The sequence below is a fragment of the Oncorhynchus kisutch genome, unplaced genomic scaffold, assembly GCF_002021735.2.
Source record: "Oncorhynchus kisutch isolate 150728-3 unplaced genomic scaffold, Okis_V2 scaffold927, whole genome shotgun sequence".
In the NCBI taxonomy this organism is placed as follows: domain Eukaryota; kingdom Metazoa; phylum Chordata; class Actinopteri; order Salmoniformes; family Salmonidae; genus Oncorhynchus; species Oncorhynchus kisutch.
In genome coordinates, this window is record NW_022262872.1 from 1 (window position 1) to 23,402 (window position 23,402).

At 44.6% G+C, this 23,402-nt stretch overlaps 1 protein-coding gene across 1 annotated transcript; it reads left to right on the top strand.

Annotated features, from left to right (window-relative positions):
- Positions 1–6,016: 6,016 nt before the first annotated feature.
- On the top strand, positions 6,017–21,117 carry LOC116363408 (sarcalumenin-like; the record flags this gene model as incomplete). Its single annotated transcript, XM_031817061.1, has 6 exons — positions 6,017–6,155; positions 8,560–8,655; positions 11,627–11,656; positions 16,419–16,535; positions 17,462–17,695; positions 18,719–21,117. Coding segments are annotated over 6 exons (1,431 nt in total), but the record flags the coding sequence as incomplete, so codon positions are not given.
- Positions 21,118–23,402: the final 2,285 nt, after the last annotated feature.

Consider the following 23,402-nt stretch of genomic DNA (forward strand, 5'->3'; position numbering starts at 1 on the left):
CTGGGTGTGTGTGTATGAGTACTGCAGCATGGCCACCTATCACCTGGGTGTGTGTATGAGTACTGCAGCATGGCCACCTATCACCTGGGTGTGTGTATGAGTACTGCAGCATGGCCACCTATCACCTGGGTGTGTGTATGAGTACTGCAGCATGGCCACCTATCACCTGGGTGTGTGTATGAGTACTGCAGCATGGCCACCTATCACCTGGGTGTGTGTATGAGTACTGCAGCATGGCCACCTATCACCTGGGTGTGTGTATGAGTACTGCAGCATGGCCACCTATCACCTAGGTGTGTGTATGAGTACTGCAGCATGGCCACCTATCACCTGGGTGTGTGTATGAGTGCTGCAGCATGGCCACCTATCACCTGGGTGTGTGTATGAGTGCTGCATGGCCACCTATCACCTGGGTGTGTGTATGAGTACTGCAGCATGGCCACTATCACCTGGGTGTGTGTATGAGTACTGCAGCATGGCCACCTATCACCTGGGTGTGTGTATGAGTACTGCAGCATGGCCACCTATCACCTGGGTGTGTGTATGAGTACTGCAGCATGGCCACCTATCCCCTGGGTGTGTGTATGAGTACTGCAGCATGGCCACCTATCACCTGGGTGTGTGTATGAGTGCTGCAGCATAGCCACCTATCACCTGTGTGTGTGTATGAGTACTGCAGCATGGCCACCTATCACCTGGGTGTGTGTATGAGTACTGCAGCATGGCCACCTATCACCTGGGTGTGTGTATGAGTACTGCAGCATGGCCACCTACAGTGCCTTGCGAAAGTATTCGGCCCCCTTGAACTTTGCGACCTTTTGCCACATTTCAGGCTTCAAACATAAAGATATAAAACTGTATTTTTTTGTGAAGAATCAACAACAAGTGGGACACAATCATGAAGTGGAACGACATTTATTGGATATTTCAAACTTTTTTAACAAATCAAAAACTGAAAAATTGGGCGTGCAAAATTATTCAGCCCCTTTACTTTCAGTGCAGCAAACTCTCTCCAGAAGTTCAGTGAGGATCTCTGAATGATCCAATGTTGACCTAAATGACTAATGATGATAAATACAATCCACCTGTGTGTAATCAAGTCTCCGTATAAATGCACCTGCACTGTGATAGTCTCAGAGGTCCGTTAAAAGCGCAGAGAGCATCATGAAGAACAAGGAACACACCAGGCAGGTCCGAGATACTGTTGTGAAGAAGTTTAAAGCCGGATTTGGATACAAAAAGATTTCCCAAGCTTTAAACATCCCAAGGAGCACTGTGCAAGCGATAATACTTGAAATGGAAAGGAGTATCAAACCACTGCAAATCTACCAAGACCTGGCCGTCCCTCTAAACTTCCAGCTCATACAAGGAGATGACTGATCAGAGATGCAGCCAAGAGCCCATGATCACTCTGGATGAACTGCAGAGATCTACAGCTGAGGTTGGGAGACTCGTCCATAGGACAACAATCAGTCGTATATTGCCACAAATCTGGCCTTTATGGAAGAGTGGCAAGAAGAAAGCCATTTCTTAAAGATATCCATAAAAAGTGTCGTTTAAAGTTTGCCACAAGCCACCTGGGAGACACACAAACATGTGGAAGAAGGTGCTCTGGTCAGAACCTTTTGGCAACAATGCAAAACGTTATGTTTGGCGTAAAAGCAACACAGCTCATCACCCTGAACACACCATCCCCACTGTCAAACATGGTGGTGGCAGCATCATGGTTTGGGCCTGCTTTTCTTCAGCAGGGACAGGGAAGATGGTTAAAATTGATGGGAAGATGGATGGAGCCAAATACAGGACCATTCTGGAAGAAAACCTGATGGAGTCTGCAAAAGACCTGAGACTGGGACGGAGATTTGTCTTCCAACAAGACAATGATCCAAAACATAAAGCAAAATCTACAATGGAATGGTTCAAAAATAAACATATCCAGGTGTTAGAATGGCCAAGTCAAAGTCCAGACCTGAATCCAATCGAGAATCTGTGGAAAGAACTGAAAACACTGCTGTTCACAAATGCTCTCCATCCAACCTCACTGAGCTCGAGCTGTTTTGGCAAGGAGGAATGGGAAAAAATTTCAGTCTCTCGATGTGCAAAACTGATAGAGACATACCCCCAAGCGACTTACAGCTGTAATCGCAGCAAAAGGTGGCGCTACAAAGTATTAACTTAAGGGGGCTGAATAATTTTGCACGCCCAATTTTTCAGTTTTTGATTTGTTAAAAAAGTTTGAAATATCCAATAAATGTCGTTCCACCTTCATGATTGTGTCCCACTTGTTGTTGATTCTTCACAAAAAAATACAGTTTTTATCTTTAATGTTTGAAGCCTGAAATGTGGCAAAAGATCGCAAGTTCAAGGGGGCCGAATACTTTCGCAAGGCACTGTATCACCTGGGTGTGTGTATGAGTAGTGCAGCAATGGCCACCTATCACCTGGGTGTCTTCCGACTTCTGAAACTTGTGAATGACTTTATAAATGGAAGATACCTCGACTAAGAGCCAAATACCGATCTCCCGTGACAGGACCGACACGAAGGCAGCATCCGAGTTTTCACCACCCCCTGGGGTGTAGCAGTATGAATCAGGGTGATATCCCAGCTGCCCCTAAATATAGCTCTGCTCTGTAGCTGTAGTCATAGAAATGTAATTACATCCCTCCCGGGTGGCGCATGATCTCTGTGCCACCAGAGATTCTGGGTTCGAGTCCAGGCTCTGCTGCAGCCGGGCCGCGACCGGGAGGTTCATGGGGTCGATACACAATTGGACCAGGCGTCGTCCGGGTTAGGGAGGGTTTGGCCGGCACTGAGCAACTCCTGTGGCGGGCCGGGTGCAGTGGCATGCTGACCTGGTCGCTAGGTGTACGGTGTTTCCCCTCCGACACGTTGGGTGCGGCTGGCTTCCCGGGTTGGATGTGCGTTGTTGTCAAGAAGCAGTGCGGCTTGGTTGGGTTGTTTTCGGAGGACGCATGGCTCTCGACCTTCAACCTCTCCCGAGTCTGTACTGGAGTTTGCAGCGATGAGACAAGACAGTAACTACTACCAATTGGATACCACGAAAAAGGGTAAAAAAAAAATATAAAAAAAATAGAATATAATTACTAGAACAGTCAAACCACCTCAGAATGGGTACACTCAATATGGCTGACATGGTATTACTCCTGTGGGTACAGTCAATATGGCCATTGGTCCACCCATCACAGAATATTGACTTGAATGGGAAAACCTGTTCTAGTAGTTATATTTCTATGGCTGAAGTGCTGCTGTGTAACCTGACCTGGTTGTGGGCCCCTAGTGGCACCTGTACGGTACAGTCAGGGGCCATAAAATGATGGTTGTTCCTGGTAACGGGCACACAAGGACAGTCCTAACAGGCTGATAAGTCTACAACAGAGGGTTATATTTGGAGGAGGTGAAGCAGAGTAGTAGAGAAAGTCTGACGTGTTCTCCCCTCTTTATGACAATGGGGTTGTTAGGGTTTTGGAGCAGAGAGAGAGAGGGCGTGTGCATGTGTGTGCGTGTGCATGCGTGTGTGTGTGCGTGCACACTCCTGTCCCAGGTTGTTATGAAACTGGGGTTTCCCCCACTACACACACAAACACTATCTATGGTGGTATTGTGAAACCATGGCTATGTGAAACAAACCTGTATTTTCAAGCAGTCCGTCTATTAAAGAACTGATCATACTGTAGTAGCAGCTGTGATCAAATGCAATAATAACATAGATTTTCAAATGAGATCACATGCGCGCACACACACACACACACACACACACACACACACACACACACACACACACACACACACACACACACACACACACACACACACACACACACACACACACACACACACACACACACACACACACACACAACACCACACACACAATACACACACACAGAATGCTAGAATGCTAATGAATGGGGACACTTCTAAATGTAACCCTCCTGGAGGAATTGTTCATCCCAACAGCCATGTAACTGGATATAATATCTCTCATTCAACATCCCCTCTTCTCTCCACTTACAGTATGTCTCTGGGCCTGGGAGACAGATAGACAGGAATCTCTCTGGGCCTGGGAGACAGAGAGACAGGAATCTCTCTGGGCCTGGGAGACAGAGAGACAGGAATCTCTCTGGGCCTGGGAGACGAGAGACAGGAATCTCTCTGGGACTGGGAGACAGATAGACAGGAATCTCTCTGGGACTGGGAGACAGATAGACAGGAATCTCTCTGGGCCTGGGAGACAGATAGATAGGAATCTCTCTGGGCCTGGGAGACGGATAGACCGTATCTCTCTGGGCCTGGGAAACAGACAGAAATCTCTCTAGTTCTGGGAGACAGATAGACAGAAATCTCTCTGGTTCTGGGAGACGGATAGACAGTAATCTCTCTGGTTCTGGGAGACGGATAGACAGGAATCTCTCTGGGCCTGGGAGACAGATAGACAGGAATCTCTCTGGGCCTGGGAGAGAGATAGACAGGAATCTCTGGGCCTGGGAGACAGATAGACAGGAATCTCTCTGGGCCTGGGAGACAGATAGACAGAAATCTCTCTGGTTCTGGGAGACAGATAGACAGGAATCTCTCTGGGCCTGGGAGACAGATAGACCGGTATCTCTCTTGGCCTGGGAGACGGATAGACAGGAATCTCTCTGGGCCTGGAAGACAGATAGACCGGTATCTCTCTTGGCCTGGGAGACAGATAGACCGGTATCTCTCTTGGCCTGGGAGACGGATAGACAGGAATCTCTCTGGGCCTGGGAGACAGATAGACCGGTATCCCTCTTGGCCTGGGAGACGGATAGACAGGAATCTCTCTGGGCCTGGGAGACAGATAGACCGGTATCTCCCTTGGCCTGGGAGACGGATAGACAGGAATCTCTCTGGTTCTGGGAGACAGATAGACAGGACTCTCTCTGGGCCTGGGAGAACGGATAGACAGGAATCTCTCTGGTTCTGGGAGACAGATAGACAGGAATCTCTCTGGGCCTGGGAGACAGATAGACCGGTATCAATTATTCGATTTTACCTGTTAGATACCGCTGCACTGTTGGATCTAGAAGCATAAGAATTTCTACACTGCTAACCATGTGTATGTGACCAATAACATCTGCTAACCATGTGTATGTGACCAATAACATCTGCTAACCATGTGTATGTGACCAATAACATCTGCTAACCATGTGTATGTGACCAATAACATCTGCTAACCATGTGTATGTGACCAATAACATCTGCTAACCATGTGTATGTGACCAATAACATCTGCTAACCATGTGTATGTGACCAATAACATCTGCTAACCATGTGTATGTGACCAATAACATCTGCTAACCATGTGTATGTGACCAAAACATTTCATTGTTTTGATTGGATTTGACATCACACAGGTTGTTTTCCTCAGTTTATACAACAGCACATATCACTTCTATTCATCCTCTGGCTTTGTTAATCACATACTGTATGGTGCCACTGACTGACTTTTCACAGTTGTTCATTTCGTAGTTGTTGTTTCTTATGCTTTAGAATCCATTGGTTATTTTATTTCTAGATTGACACCCATCCCTGTAGACCCCAGCAATAGAGAGAGAGATAGAGACAGCGCGTTTACTGATTGAAATGACCCTTGATGTAGCATGGTGGTAATTGGCCATTGTAGAGCCTCTACTGGAACGTTTACGACACACAACAGTCAGCACCTTTATTGGCATGGGAAACATATGTTTACATTGCCAATGCAAGTGATATAGATAATAAACAGTCACACACACATGTTTTGTCCTAAAGCAGGATTTACAATCTCAGGAAGTAGTGCACTATGTACGGAATAGGGAACCATTTGGGAGGCAGCAGCCATAGAGGGGGGTCATACCAGTAAATTATTCCACTTTTGGGCTGTGATTGCAAATAATGTTTTAGCACATACGAACCTTTCCCATTTCCCCCCTACCAGCCTCATCTGTCATGGCAGTTAATCCAGTCCAATGTGCAAAGATTCACTAGCAGAGACTGACTTCAGATCTGCTGTTTCTCTCCACAGAGGAGGAGGTGGAGGATGTCCTGAGCCACATCCTGAGAGACAGATCACACATCGACGAGACACTGAGGCTGGCCTCTGAGGAGAACGCAGCAGAACACTATCATGGTAGATAATAGGTTAAATATATTACTGAGGCTTAGAGTTGTTCCTGGTCAGGTCACGTGGTAAAGAAAAACTCCTGTCCCTAAATATCAAGTATGATCACATCTTAATAGGCTGTAGAGCTTTAGATATTGTTGACGTAATCAAATGTCATTGTTGAGCATTAGCATTATTACAAAGATATTGTGAGATACAAGAAGACATGCAGTAGAGCACTTTGCAGATATTCACAAGACATTTTTACATGTGGTGTGACATGGGACATGTACCAAATAGCACCATATTCCCTGTGTAGTGCACTTCCTTTGAGCAGGGCCCATATGGCTTTGATCAAAAGTAGTGCACTAAATAGGGAACAGGATGCCATTCGGGATGCACATTTGGTTCTGAATTTGTCGTGTTATGTCTATTAATTACCTGTCAAATACCAGTAGTGTTATTACAGAGAAAAATGAATATTTCTGTTTCGATAATGTCCTCAGTATGTTCCCTGTCCTGCTCTGATGTGTCATTATACTAATCTATGGGTTAATGAAGCACATCATAGAAAGTAATGATGGGTGATCCTCTATGGTCTGTGGGTACTTGCCTGTGTATGAGTGCGTTACAAATTACACCCTAGTCCGTATATAGTGCACTACTTTTCGCCAGGCTCATATGTCTCTGGTAAAAAGTAGTGCACTATATAACGAATAGGGTGTTTTTTGGCACGCAGCCTATAGCTTTAGTTAGAGAAAGAAACACGTGGTGCCAGAGCCTTAATGGACCTCTTCTCCATTAGCGCTAATGGGTAACATCGTTAGTGTTAACGAGTCCCAAATCTTCTGTTTTTAATCTGTTTTCCTTTTATCTCCTCTCGCTCTCCCTCTCTCTCCCCTCTCGCTCTCCCCTCTCTCTCTCTCCCTCCCCTCTCTCTCTCTCTCTCTCTCTCTTCTCCATCCCTCTCTCTCCCCTCTCCCCTCTCTCTCCCTCCCTCTCTCCCCCCCCCCCCTCTCTCTCTCTCTCTCTCTCTCTCTCCCCTCTCTCTCCCTCCCTCTCTCGCTCTCTCTCATCCCTCTCCCTCTCCCTCTCTCTCTCCATCCCTCTCTCTCTCTCTCCCCTCTCTCTCTCCTCTCTCTCTCTATCTCCATCCCTCTCTCTCTCTCACTCCCTCTCTCTCTCCATCCCTCTCTCTCTCTCTCTCTCCATCCCTCTCCCTCTCTCTCTCCATCCCTCTCTCTCTCTCTCTCCCCTCTCTCTCACTCCCTCTCTCTCTCCATTCCTCTCTCTCTCTCTCTCTCTCCCCTCTCTCTCACTCCCTCTCTCTCTCACTCCCTCTCTCTCTCTCTCTCCCCTCTCTCTCACTCCCCTCTCTCTCTCTCCTATCTCTCTCTCTCTCTCCATCCCTCTCTCTCTCCCCTCTCTCTCTCTCCAACCCTCTCTCTCTCTCCATCCCTCTCTCTCTCCCCTCTCCCCTCTCTCTCCCTCCCTCCCTCTCTCTCCCTCCCTCTCTCTCTCTCTCTCCCCTCTCTCTCCCTCCCTCTCTCTCTCGCTCTCTCTCTCCATCCCTATCCCTCTCTCTCTCTCTCTCTCTCTCCATCCCTCTCTCTCTCTCCCCTCTCTCTCCTCTCTCTATCTCCATCCCTCTCTCTCCCCTCTCTCTCACTCCCTCTCTCTCTCACTCCCTCTCTCTCTCTCTCTCTCTCTCCCCTCTCTCTCTCTCTCTCACTCCCTCTCTCTCTCTCCTCTCTCTCTCTCTCCATCCCTCTCTCTCTCCCCTCTCTCTCTCCATCCCTCTCTCTCTCCCCTCTCTCTCTCTCCCCTCTCTCTCTCCATCTCTCTCTCTCTCCATCCCTCTCTCTCTCTCCCCTCTCTCTCTCTGAACTCTCCAACTCATTCTCATTCTATAATGACTTGTTTGTTATTTAATCTAACATTTTCTTACCGTACTTCCTCTCCTGTTTAACTGAAACTCCTGTACTCTACCTCTCTGTCTCCTTTCTTTCATCTACACTCCTTATCATCTTATTATGTTTCCTTCTCTTACCCGTGTCTTACCTTCTCTTACCCTTGTCTTATCTTCTCTTACCGTTCTACCTTTCTTCTTCCATGAACCAACTCTACCTCCCTCCCTCTATCTCATTCCATCTACATTTCTTCTTACCATGGATACCAGGGTTCAAATACTTTGACTCTTGGGGGTGCCCAATACCACACTTAAAATATATAGACTCTTGGGGTTGCCCGAAGCCACTTGGGGGTGCCCGACATTGATATTTTTGAGAATTATGGGGGGGCTTACATTGATATTTAAATTCATATGGTGGTCCTAATTGTTATGGGGGATGCCCAGCCTCACCTATCCCCCACTGTAATTTGAACCCTGTTCTTACCATCCTCCCCTCATTCTCTTTCTCTCCCCCTCCAGCTGCTATTCAGAAGTTACGTAAGATCTACCACTCAGCCATCAAGCCCATGGAACAGGCCTATAAGTACAACGAGCTCAGAGCACATGAGATCTCAGGTACAGTGAGGGCTTTGCTTAGCACACTGTTTCAGGTTGTTAGTGTGTGTTGGCTTGATCTCAGATCTGTTTGTGCTATCATGTCACCTTTTCATTTATTAGTTGACATGATAGCACAAACAGATCTGGGATCAGGCTAAGTGTGTGTGTGTGTGTGTGCGGACTGGTTTCCTTGTTTTGGTTGACATGGTGACTGAGTGTAGGCATGTTCAACTTTTTTTATTTTGTTTTTAAAGATTTTTTTAAAGGTTTAAAAGTGAAGTACCTTAATATAACTCTTATTGCAGTAGATGATATTGTTATAGATGTTACTAAGCAGTTATCATAACCCATGTTGTGCATTATAATGCATTATGCATAACCCATAAGGCGTTAGAAAAGGCATTATAATGCATTATCAACAGGATAGGAGGTGTTAATGTTATTTTTGATAACATGTCTTCGGGGGGAAGACTTTCCCTCCTCCCTTGGTCAACCTGTGCAGACCCAACTGCACTTCCCCATCTTGAAACAAAGCTCGCCCTCTTGTGGCCTGGCATGGTCTTTAACCTACATACAAATACTGAACCTCCTGACATAATCAGAATAGAAGGTTTAATATGAAGCGCTAAGCCATCCCAGAATATTCAGATACTGTGTTAAAAAGGTTTAGAGGGAGCCAGGTGTTATCGAAGCAATGGTTTGAGAAATTGAGAAATTCCTTGAAGATGTTGCCTTTGTCTCTCTCTCTTTACTGTAATTTGACTAACTGTCACATAATGAATTGAACTGTGTGGAGTGCAGTGCACAGGAAGGAACACATAATGAATTGAACTGTGTGGAGTGCAGTGCACAGGAAGGAACACATAATGAATTGAACTGTGTGGAGTGTAGTGCACAGGAAGGAACACATAATGAAATGAACTGTGTGGAGTGCAGTGCACAGGAAGGAACACATAATGAATTGAACTGTGTGGAGTGTAGTGCACAGGAAGGAACACATAATGAAATGAACTGTGTGGAGTGTAGTGCACAGGAAGGAACACATAATGAAATGAACTGTGTGGAGTGCAGTGCACAGGAAGGAACACATAATGAATTGAACTGTGTGGAGTGTAGTGCACAGGAAGGAACACATAATGAATTGAACTGTGTGGAGTGTAGTGCACAGGAAGGAACACATAATGAAATGAACTGTGTGGAGTGTAGTGCACAGGAAGGAACACATAATGAATTGAACTGTGTGGAGTGCAGTGCACAGGAAGGAACACATAATGAATTGAACTGTGTTGAGTGCAGTGCACAGGAAGGAACACATAATGAATTGAACTGTGTGGAGTGTAGTGCACAGGAAGGAACACATAATGAATTGAACTGTGTGGAGTGCAGTGCACAGGAAGGAACACATAATGAATTGAACTGTGTGGAGTGCAGTGCACAGGAAGGAACACATAATGAATTGAACTGTGTGGAGTGCAGTGCACAGGAAGGAACACATAATGAATTGAACTGTGTGGAGTGCAGTGCACAGGAAGGAACACATAATTAATTGAACTGTGTGGAGTGTAGTGCACAGGAAGGAACACATAATGAATTGAACTGTGTGGAGTGCAGTGCACAGGAAGGAACACATAATGAATTGAACTGTGTGGAGTGTAGTGCACAGGAAGGAACACATAATGAATTGAACTGTGTGGAGTGTAGTGCACAGGAAGGAACACATAATTAATTGAACTGTGTGGAGTGCAGTGCACAGGAAGGAACACATAATGAATTGAACTGTGTGGAGTGCAGTGCACAGGAAGGAACACATAATGAATTGAACTGTGTGGAGTGTAGTGCACAGGAAGGAACACATAATTAATTGAACTGTGTGGAGTGTAGTGCACAGGAAGGAACACATAACGAATTGAACTGTGTGGAGTGTAGTGCACAGGAAGGAACACATAATTAATTGAACTGTGTGGAGTGTAGTGCACAGGAAGGAACACATAATTAATTGAACTGTGTGGAGTGCAGTGCACAGGAAGGAACACATAATGAATTGAACTGTGCGAAGTGCAGTGCACAGGAAGGAACACATAATGAATTGAACTGTGTGGAGTGTAGTGCACAGGAAGGAACACATAATTAATTGAATTGAACTGTGTGGAGTGTAGTGCACAGGAAGGAACACATCATTAATTGAACTGTGTGGAGTGTAGTGCACAGGAAGGAACACATCATTAATTAATTGAATTGAACTGTGGAGTGTAGTGCACATGAAGGAACACATAATTAATTGAACTGAACTGTGTGGAGTGTAGTGCACAGGAAGGAACACATAATTAATTGAACTGTGTGGAGTGTAGTGCACAGGAAGGAACACATAATTAATTAATTGAACTGTGTGGAGTGTAGTGCACAGGAAGGAACACGTAATTAATTGAATTGAACTGTGTGGAGTGTAGTGCACAGGAAGGAACACATCATTAATTAATTGAACTGTGTGGAGTGTAGTGCACAGGAAGGAACACATCATTAATTAATTGAACTGTGTGGAGTGCAGTGCACAGGAAGGAACACATAATTAATTGAATTGAACTGTGTGGAGTGTAGTGCACAGGAAGGAACACATCATTAATTAATTGAACTGCGTGGAGTGTAGTGCACAGGAAGGAACACGTAATTAATTGAATTGAACTGTGTGGAGTGTAGTGCACAGGAAGGAACACATCATAATTAATTGAACTGTGTGGAGTGTAGTGCACAGGAAGGAACACATAATTAATTTAATTGAACTGTGTGGAGTGTAGTGCACAGGAAGGAGTGATTGATCCCCCCCCCCCCCCTCGCCGCCTGTTGTCAAGTAACCTTCAACTTCATCCATTATAGATCTGCATGTTTGACACTTCCAGTTAAACATGATCATGCCCCGACATCTCTCCTTCCCTCTCACTTTCCCTCCCTCATCCCCACCTCATCCCCACCTCATCCCCACCTCACCTAACAGGCGGACGAACACTGGGGGATGGGAACACAGGTTGGTATAGTGGGGGGACCTTTGCCGAAGCATGGCACTGGCTGAAGTGCTCACCCCCCCTTTCACACTCCCGTGACCCCAGCCATTGGTCCTTGGTGTGGACCAGTTTGGTTGTTTGGAGCAACCAAATGATCCTGTATGTCACAATTGTCATCAGTTGTGACATAGGCATTTTCATTCACATCACTTTGAACTGCTGTAAACTTGAGCAGAAATCATTTGCATTTCAAAGAACCACTGTAATGGAAAATTAAAGTTATTTTATGAATCTGATTATGACTGAACGTTCACAAAACAATTGAGGGACATATTTCCCCTTGATACTAAGTAAATACAGTATACAATTCTAACTCAGTCTCTTAATTCTATACTAATCAATTAACAAGGGGAGATCCTCAATCTGCAGTTACACATGAAAGGATTCCCTGAGGTCTGGTCCATTACAATTGGGATGCTTAAAGGCACTACCCCATTGGATCAAAGATGTAAAGAGTCCTACAGCATTCAAACATGCCTTTAGTGTCAACAACCGGCATGGACATGTCTGGGGGAGGGTCGGGGTTCAGTTGGTGCAATGGGGGGTGCATGTGCAGCACTGGCTTAAGCAGGTAAGGGTGGGAGAGAGGGACATAAAAATACAAGGAAATTATCTTGAAAGCATGTTTTGGAACTGAATTACATTTGCCAAACTTCTGATCATTTTCTAGCCTTTGTACGTGGATTGCATATCTTAGACAGTCTTTTAATAAACTTTAAATACAGATATAATCAATGGATACAAGACTCCGCATTAAGTGTTTTGTTCACAAAACATGAAAACATTGTTTCCATCAGAAGAGAAAAAATGCAAATATGTTCACTGCTTCTGACAATGAACAAATACAAGGGCACAAGGTTGTAAAAAGCACCATCAGTATTAAATCTTATACAACCTGGGGAAAGTTCTATACTAAAGATCTGATCAACTTTCAGACTCTCTCTGTAATTCTGACATGCAGAGATACAGACAATAACATCTCCGACAACCTTCCATTACAAAGCTTTGGTTTGGTTGAAGGCCGATCCTTTCATTTCATAGGTTATATATCCTCCTCTTGTGTTCACCTTTCCTTTTTACTGCTGGGGCTTGTTTTTCTGCTTGGCGATGAACAGTCACCAGACCTTCTCCAGTCTATGGCAGCAGAACAGCCTCAGGTAGAATACAGGGGATTGGACTGCGATGATACACGTGCCAATGAATGGATCAGGCCTCAATATTATCAAGTGACTGCAAAGAAATGCATAGATTTTATGGAATCATTTAAAAGATTGACTAACGTTCTGTTTTGTCAGCATGGCGGAAGACATATGAAGGTTGTGCTCATCTTTAATCAGGCATTATGTTATTTTGATGAATGCATTTGCAGTTTCATATCGTTTTTCTGAATGTAATTACTGTTTTGAATCGGAAACTAGTTTTTGAAAATGCATTTAAAATGCAGTTCTATATCTTGTGTTCACCGTTTTGACAATCGGACGATATTATTCCAAGAAATGCTTTCAAGAGGTTTAGAAAAACTGTGATTGGATGGCGTCATGGGTATAATTGGTCATCACTGGATAATCTTATAGAACCCCTCCATGAATGAAAATTGGCCATTTCTTTACTTCTTTCCCATGTTTTGGGAAGGGATCACCATTACCTGGCTTTCCAACCAAGGTGCATGAATTGAGGAGTGAACTGAGGTAAAGAGGAAATTCAGCAACACTCCCATGTTTTGGACTAAACGTTTCCATCCACTGTGAGTGACAGAATAGTTTCACAACACATTCCACAGACAGTGGGTTCATTTTTCTACAAAACGTCCTGCTTTTTAGTCTCTTTTTTCCCTTTTTTTATTATTATTTTTTACACTTTTTAAGACTTTTTACTTCTGACTGAATTACAAATAGATCTACATAGACAGGACATAGTGATCCTGACCAGCCCAACAGACACTATGTCCACTCACACTCACCCTTTCATGTGCCTGTTCTGTCTGTCATGTTGCTGTTCTGTCTGTCATGTGCCTGTTCTGTCTGTGTTCCTATTCTGTCTGTCATGTGCCTGTTCTGTCTGTCATGTTGCTGTTCTGTCTGTCATGTTGCTGTTCTGTCTGTCATGTTGCTGTTCTGTCTGTCATGTTGCTGTTCTGTCTGTCATGTTGCTGTTCTGTCTGTCATGTTGCTGTTCTGTCTGTCATGTTGCTGTTCTGTCTGTCATGTGCCTGTTCTGTCTGTCATGTTCCTGTTCTGTCTGTCATGTTGCTGTTCTGTCTGTCATGTTGCTGTTCTGTCTGTCATGTGCCTGTTCTGTCTGTCAAGTTGCTGTTCTGTCTGTCATGTTGCTGTTCTGTCTGTCATGTTGCTGTTCTGTCTGTCATGTGCCTGTTCTGTCTGTCATGTTGCTGTTCTGTCTGTCATGTTGCTGTTCTGTCTGTCATGTTGCTGTTCTGTCTGTCATGTTGCTGTTCTGTCTGTCATGTGCCTGTTCTGTCTGTCATGTTCCTGTTCTGTCTGTCATGTTGCTGTTCTGTCTGTCATGTTGCTGTTCTGTCTGTCATGTGCCTGTTCTGTCTGTCATGTTGCTGTTCTGTCTGTCATGTTGCTGTTCTGTCTGTCATGTTGCTGTTCTGTCTGTCATGTGCCTGTTCTGTCTGTCATGTTGCTGTTCTGTCTGTCATGTTGCTGTTCTGTCTGTCATGTTGCTGTTCTGTCTGTCATGTTGCTGTTCTGTCTGTCATGTGCCTGTTCTGTCTGTCATGTGGCTGTTCTGTCTGTCATGTGGCTGTTCTGTCTGTCATGTTGCTGTTCTGTCTGTCATGTTGCTGTTCTGTCTGTCATGTGCCTGTTCTGTCTGTCATGTGGCTGTTCTGTCTGTCATGTTGCTGTTCTGTCTGTCATGTTGCTGTTCTGTCTGTCATGTTGCTGTTCTGTCTGTCATGTTGCTGTTCTGTCTGTCATGTTGCTGTTCTGTCTGTCATGTGCCTGTTCTGTCTGTCATGTTGCTGTTCTGTCTGTCATGTGCCTGTTCTGTCTGTCATGTTGCTGTTCTGTCTGTCATGTTGCTGTTCTGTCTGTCATGTTGCTGTTCTGTCTGTCATGTGCCTGTTCTGTCTGTCATGTTGCTGTTCTGTCTGTCATGTGCCTGTTCTGTCTGTCATGTGGCTGTTCTGTCTGTCATGTGGCTGTTCTGTCTGTCATGTGCCTGTTCTGTCTGTCATGTTCCTGTTCTGTCTGTCATGTTGCTGTTCTGTCTGTCATGTGCCTGTTCTGTCTGTCATGTTGCTGTTCTGTCTGTCATGTTGCTGTTCTGTCTGCCATGTGCCTGTTCTGTCTGTCATGTTGCTGTTCTGTCTGTCATGTTGCTGTTCTGTCTGTGTTCCTGTTCTGTCTGTCATGTTCCTCTGTGTTTGTCTGAGATCATTGGCAGTATGCTGCTGCTAAGATATATTTAGTTTTTTTTCCAGTAACTAGGCTGTCTTACTATGTTTAGTGAATCCTCTGCCCAGCACAGGCTTGGGATGCATCTGCACCCTACACCCTATATAGTGCACTACTGAGGACAAAGTACAATACACTGACTGTACAAAACATTAAGAACACCTTCTGAATATTGAGATGCACCTCATTTTGCTCTCAGAACAGCCTTAATTCATCAGGACATGGACTCTACAAGGTGTCGAAAGCGTTCCACGGGAATGCTGGCCCATGTTGACTCCAATGCTTCCCACAGTTGTGTCAAGTTGGCTGGATGTCCATTGGTTGGTGGACCATTTGTGATACACATGGGAAACTGTTGAGTGTGAAAAACCCTGCAGCGTTGCAGTTATTCACACACTCAAATCGGTGTGCTTGGCACTTACTGCCATACTCTGTTCAAAGGCACTTAAATATTTTGTCTTGTTTATTCACCCTCTGAATAGCACGCATACACAATCCATGTCTCAATTGTCTCAAGGCTTACAAATCCTCCTTTAACCTGTCTCCTACCCTTTGATTGAAGTAGATTTAACAAGTGACATCAATAAGGGATCATAGATTTCAACTGGATTCACCTGGTCAGTTTCTCTCATGGAAAGAGCAGGTGTTCATAATGTTTTGTCCACTCAGTGCATGCCTGCGCTCTGTGCCAGACATAGAAATGGGAATGCCACAATGCAGGGCATGTCTAACATACTGTATAGAAATTGCATCACCATCAAACTAATGAAAGCAACTCCGGTGAAGAACTACAATTTCTATAGTTGCACGTGGTCTAGCTTTGCTGTCATATGCTACTTTATTGTCTGTCACCTACAAGCATGTGCACCATGCAGCCTGTGGTTGAGGAAGCATCAAGCCTGCATCTCATTGGCCATTGCACTGGTTCCTGACCCCTACAGTTGAGAAACATGTTCTCAGACACAGAGAGGTCTGGAACCTTTGCAATACATGCTGGAATTTCTACGTTGTCAGCTGGCCAGCTTAGAACAACTCAAGTTTTCGTTGACCATCTTAAGAACATCGACTTACTTTCAGGGAAGCGTCTCATTCTCTTTATTTGAATGTAATTGTAGGTAACAGTATGCCAGCGGTTGTTTCCATTTGAATACACTCCCGGTGAACAGGCTGTTGTGATTTATCAGATTAGGTTTCAGACGTACTGGAGTGGCTCTATGTCTCTGGTCTTCCATGTCGTCATGAGTGCAGTGAACCTCCATGGCTCTAACCAGCGTCACCTCCTCCTCTCTCTACCTGACAGATGGGGAGATCACCTCCAAGCCCATGGTGTTGTTCCTTGGGCCCTGGAGTGTAGGCAAGTCCTCCATGATCAACTACCTGCTTGGCCTGAAGGACAGCCCCTACCAGCTGTACACAGGTAAGCCCCTTCAAACTTCACCTGGTTTCTGATATACCTGGTTTCTGATATACATGTTTTTTCACCTGGTTTCTGATGCACCTGTTTTTTCACCTGGTTTCTGATATACCTGTTTTTTCACCTGGTTTCTGGTGCACCTGTTTTTTCACCTGGTTTCTGATGTACCTGTTTTTCAAATCAAATCAATATATTTGTCACATGTGCAGAATACAACAGGTGTAGATCTTACTGTGAAATGCGTACTTACAAGCCCTTAACCAACAATGCAATTTTAAGAAAATATAGTTAAGAAAATATTTAGTAAATTTTTTTTTTTTTAAGTTACACAAAATATAAATAACGAGGCTATATACAGGAGGTACCAGTACCGAGTCAATGTGTGGTTAGTTGAGGTAATTGAAGTCATTTAGGTTTTTCACCTGGTTTCTGTTGTACTTAACTCTTCACTCTACCTACCTACTCCTCCTCCTCTGCTCTATCATCTTCTCTGCATCTTCTGCTCTTTCCTGTTCCCCTTTTCCATCCCCCTCTCTCACATCTTTCCTGTTCCCCTTTTCCATCCCCCTCTCTCACATCTTTCCTGTTCCCCTTTTCCATCCCCCTCTCTCACATCTTTCCTGTTCCCCTTTTTCATCCCCCTCTCTCACATCTTTCCTGTTCCCCTTTTCCATCCCCCTCTCTCACATCTTTCCTGTTCCCCTTTTCCATCCCCCTCTCTCACATCTTTCCTGTTCCCCTTTTCCATCCCCCTCTCTCACATCTTTCCTGTTCCCCTTTTCCATCCCCCTCTCTCACATCTTTCCTGTTCCCCTTTTCCATCCCCCTCTCTCACATCTTTCCTGCTCCCCTTTTCCATCCCCCTCTCTCACATCTTTCTCTTCCCCCGTGTCATCCCTGTCCCTTCTTTCTCTCCCTCTGTATGCCAGGTGCTGAGCCCACTACCTCTGAGTTCACTGTGATCATGCACGGCGAGAAGACCCGCTCCATAGAGGGTATCGTCATGGCGGCCGACAGCTCGCGCTCCTTCTCGCCCCTGGAGAAGTTTGGGCAGAGCTTTCTTGAGAAGCTGATTGGCATTGAGATGCCCCACAAGCTGCTGGAGCGCGTCACCTTCGTGGACACGCCTGGAATCATTGAGAACCGCAAGCAGCAGGAGAGAGGTAAGGCACACAGAGAGCAGCAGCGCTGAAGATCTTGTAGCAAATTCAGGCGGTAGCACGACCGGGGCTCAAACACAAGTCATTGCGACTGTCAGTCCAACAGCTTTGCCATGGCTGTTTTTCTAAGTTTCGTCGCTACAGTATCTTCAGTTCAAATTCACATGAACATGAAATATTAAACATGATCACCTCTTATCATCAGATCGACTGAGGAATTTTAAGACAGTGGTGACCCCTAAAAACCTGTCAACCTCTAAGATTTATGTTACACAATTAGACCTATACATCTATCTACATCAATAAATAATAATCAGTGTTATGTAATAATAATCTACATTCATTTTAAGATGTAAGTCGCTCTGGATAAGAGCGTCTGATAAATGCCTAAAATAGAAAATAGAAAAATTGACATTTAGAATCAATCTAGCCTCAATTGTGTTAAATGGAATGCAACCGTGACTCCTGACTGTTCAAGACATTGGTGTTAAATGGAATGCAACCATGACTCTTGACTGTTCAAGACATTGGTGTTAAATGGAATGCAACCATGACTCTTGACTGTTCAAGACATTGGTGTTAAATGGAATGCAACCATGACTCTTGACTGTTCAAGACATTGGTGTTAAATGGAATGCAACCATGACTCTTGACTGTTCAAGACATTGGTGTTAAATGGAATGCAACCATGACTCCTGACTGTTCAAGACATTGGTGTTAAATGGAATGCAACCATGACTCCTGCCTGTTCAAGACATTCATGTTAAATGGAATGCAACCATGACTCTTGACTGTTCAAGACATTGGTGTTAAATGGAATGCAACCGTGACTCCTGACTGTTCAAGACATTGGTGTTAAATGGAATGCAACCATGACTCCTGACTGTTCAAGACATTCATGTTAAATGGAATGCAACCGTGACTCCTGACTGTTCAAGACATTGGTGTTAAATGGAATGCAACCGTGACTCCTGACTGTCCAAGATATTGATGTTAAATGACCCTGTTTCTACCTCCTCCCTCCAGGCTATCCCTTCAACGATGTGTGCCAGTGGTTCATCGATCGTGCCGACCTCATCTTCGTGACCTTTGACCCCACCAAGCTGGACGTGGGCCTGGAGCTGGAGATGCTCTTCCGCCAGCTGAAGGGCCGTGAGTCCCAGATCCGCATCATCCTCAACAAGGCAGACAACCTGGCCACCCAGGACTTGATGCGTGTCTACGGTGCCCTCTTCTGGTCGCTAGCACCCCTCATCAACGTCACAGAGCCCCCAAGGGTCTACGTCAGCTCTTTCTGGCCTTTCGACTATGCACCCGACACCAGTCGCGAGCTGTTTAAGCGCGAGGAGATCTCCCTCTTGGAAGACCTCAACCAGGTGATCGAGAACCGCATGGAGAACAAGATCGCCTTCATCCGCCAGCATGCCATCCGGGTGCGCATCCATGCACTTCTGGTGGACCGCTACGTTCAGACCTTCAAGGACAAGATGAGCTACTTCAGTGACCCGGACCTGGTGTTCAAGGAGATCGTGGACGACCCGGACAAGTTCTTCATCTTCAAGTCCATCCTGGCCAAGACCAACGTGAGCAAGTTCGACCTACCCAATCGTGAAGCCTACCAGGACTTCTTCGGTGTGAATCCGATTGGCAGTTTCAAGTCCCTGTCCGCCCAGTGCTCCTACTCAGGCGGCTGCCTGCTGGACAAGATCGAGAAGGCCATCACCAGTGAGCTGCCGGGTCTTCTAAGCAGCATCAACCCAGGCAAGGCCCCCCCCGGCTTGTCCTCCTGCGAGGCCACTGGATGCGGAGACAAGCCTAAGAACCGCTATCGGAAAAACTGATAGAATACGAGAGAGAGGAGGAGGGAAGAGAAGAAAGGAAGAAGAGGAGGTGTGAAGGAGTGATAAAGGAAAAAAGCGGAACGGTGACATTGGTCAGACCCCAGGTCTTGTCAGACCCCCGGTCTTGTCAGACCCCCGGTCTTGTCAGAAGCCTGTAATGTTGTTGTTTGAGGAGACAGAAGGGAAGGGTTCATTTAGAGGGTTGTTTCTCAGGAGAACAAGAGGTGGTGGTGTGTTGAAGGTTTGGGGAGAGGAAGAGATGGAGGGAGGAAGGGTTTGTGTGTATGATTTGGCAGCTGAGAATAATAGTTGCTTGGAGAGATGAGAAGATTACAGAATAACTCATCTCCCTCCTCTCTCCCTTGCACAACCACAATGAACTGTCTGTGATTGCAGGAAAAATATGTAAAATTGTATAAAAAAAATGGTGAGACTGAAACAGTCAACCACCAGCTCCCTTGTATGTGAATAAAATGGGAAATTGGAAACAGGAGTTGCCAATTTGTTTTACAAAATCTTATTTGAAAAATGCATTGCAGCAGGTCTCAATTCTCTGCGACGTTCTTTGTGTTTCTTTTTGAATTCTGGGTTCAGTCCTTTCCACAGACATTAGATCTGGATCTTTTTTCTCTCCTATGAAGGCATTATAAGCTCAGCCTTTAGGTGTAATAACACTGTCAAGATACCTTTTAACACTGCATGTTAGATGACAGATGGTATTTATTTAATAACAGATGATATCATAGGTGCATGTATTTATCTTTCTCACTTTGAACTTTCAATAATGTTCCCTTAAACAACTGACAAACCTTATGGTGCAGTCCCAACAAACTCTATGTACGGTGCTGTAAGATGGTCCACTCTCTTGGCCATCTTTGTTTTATATGCTTCTTCTCGCTCTCAGGTTGTTGACAGCCTGTGATATGAGCAGAGACGAATGAGGAAGCGAGACATCCTACTCCCTTATTTTTTCTGGTTCATATGCAGTCCATGAACTAAGTAGACCAGACCCAGCTTTTATCACATTGGTGTCTATGGGAGAACACCCCTTAAGCAGATCGCAACTGTGACCCTTTTTTTCAATGGTAAAAGGCCTGAGTGGGACATCTTCATTTATCCACCATCTTTGATATGAGCAGTGTCTTGAATGCAGATGTCAGGGTCATGATCTTCACATCCTATTGGTGGTAGGGAGGGGTGATGGGGTGGGGTTTTGGGTGTACTCTGATTCACTTCTTAACTATGCTTACTTTGCTGTTGTTGTTTGAGTATATACATTTGCTGGCTTAGTTGCCAGGTCTGTTTGTGCTTTAGCCCTTCTATCATATCGCATGACAAAGTACAAACAGAGAAGAGTTGCCTAAAGCACAAACAAGTCTGGCAACCCATCCATGAATCTTCCATTGTCTGATAGGAATTCAATATTGTATTTCAAAGTTTTCTTTCTCCTTTAAAATGATACGCTTGCCAGCTGTTTAGCTGAATGACCAACAGGATATAAAAGGGAAACAGGTTACATGAATGATGGAGAACCTTCTCATGGTGTGACAGTAAATAAAACAAATGATGTGTGTTTGAGTGTGACATGTATGTCTTTATCCATTTCTTCTGCAGGTTAGCGAGCCATTTACAGGTCTTGTAATAATTATGTATCTTTCATCCCCACTGTACATAATTCAACATAGGTCATTGATTACACGAGTAGCCAATCATTACAAAACATAGATTGTTACACAGTTATATATTTATTACACAGTATAATGATACATTGCAACACACAGAAACTAGTGCCAAGAGGTTGTATTGGGTTTTCTGAGAAAGATTGTTGAGTAACTCCCTCTCAGACGATGCATCCTTTAGTTCAAGTTTAATTTATTGCCTTCATGCGCTCTAGAACAGTGGGACTTCCTCTGCTCTTTAGGGAAATGTAAAGAAGAGAAGTAGAAGGGAGGAGTGAACAGATTCATGACTATTGGCAGCCCTTTGACCCCTGACCTCTGTGAGAGTTGAGGGCTGTGGGTAGAAGTCACCCAAAGGCTCAGATCTAGGATCAGCTTACCCTCACCTAACCTTAACCATCAGAGGGAAGAATGCAACACTGACCTCAGATCAGGGTCTAGGTGCACCTTCATCCTACTCTAAGCTGAGGCTGCTGAGCTGAACTCCAGACCTGAGGTCCCTCCTCTCCTGCTACAGCCAGGTGGGGATCAACTAGGGTCTATTCAGTGATGTGAAACATTCTAAATGTTGTTGATTGAAGTAGAATGAATAGAGCTGACATGACTCCCTGTTCTATCTGACAGGCAATCAGATTTGTTCTACTCAAAACATTTCTATCAGATTTGTTCTACTCAAAACATTTCTATCTGAACGTTCTGTAACATTACATCCTCTTGAACAGGCCTCTGCATGGGAGGTGCATGGGAGGTGCATGGCTCACGAACAACATTAGAATGAGTAATTGGCATCCTCAACTCTAAAGTTTGTAGTAGCAAAAGTACTGGACAAAAGGCAAAATACACTGGACAAAAGGAAAAATCTGCACTCACTGAAATATTCTTGAAGTCTTAATGTATTTTTTAGCAGCAGAGCGTTTTGGCAAAAGCCTTCGTCTGAACAATATTATTTTATTCTCCACTAACATTAGACGTCCAATCCCTTCTGTTAACAAACGAGTCACTTATCCTCCCCCTCTCTTCCTAACCTTCACTAACCATTGTTGATCAACAGGCCCTTAATGTTTTATTGCAAAAAAGGGAAAAAAGGAAGAAAAGAAATCAGTGAGAATTTTCCTGTAGTGATAAAAAATGGATTCCCCTAAATAAAGCATGTGTACAATACTGTGCCTCTGACAGCTCTGCTCTCCATGCACTGTGTTCAACACGTTTGGTTTGGCGTTTGTAGACCTCGTAGTTAACTGTAGTTACAGGGCATGTCCAGCAGAGAGAGATATGTGGTACAGTAGCCTACAGACCACATGGTTCAGTACAGATTTCTACTGTACACACGGTTCAGTACAGTATCCTACTGTACACATGGTTCAGTACAGTATCCTACAGTACACATGTTTCAGTACAGTATCCTACTGTACACATGGTTCAGTACAGTATCCTACTGTACACATGGTTCAGTACAGTATCCTACAGTACACATGTTTCAGTACAGTATCCTACTGTACACATGGTTCAGTACAGTATCCTACAGTACACATGTTTCAGTACAGTATCCTACTGTATACATGGTTCAGTACAGTATCCTACTGTACACATGGTTCAGTACAGTATCCTACAGTACACATGGTTCAGTACAGTATCCTACTGTACACATGGTTCAGTACAGTATCCTACAGTACACATGGTTCAGTACAGTATTCTACAGTACACACGTACACATGGTTCAGTACAGTATCCTACTGTACACATGGTTCAGTACAGTAGCTTACAGTACACATGATTTAGTACAATAGCTGACAGTACACATGATTCAGTACAGTAGTCTACAGTACACATGATTCAGTACAGTAGCCTACAGCACACATAATTCAGTACAGTAGCCTACAGTATACCTGATTCAGTACAATAGCTGACAGTATACATGATTCAGTAGCCTACAGAACACATGATTCAGTACAGTAGCCTACAGAACACATGATTCAGTGCATTAGCCTAAAGTACACAATGTAGGCTACATGATTCAGTACAGTAGCCTACAGTACACATGATTCAGTACAGTAGCCTACAGAACACATGATTCAGTACAGTAGCCTACAGTACACATGATACAGTACAGTAGCCTACAGAACACATAATTCAGTACAATAGCTGACAGTTCACATGATTCAGTACAATAGCTGACAGTTCACATGATTC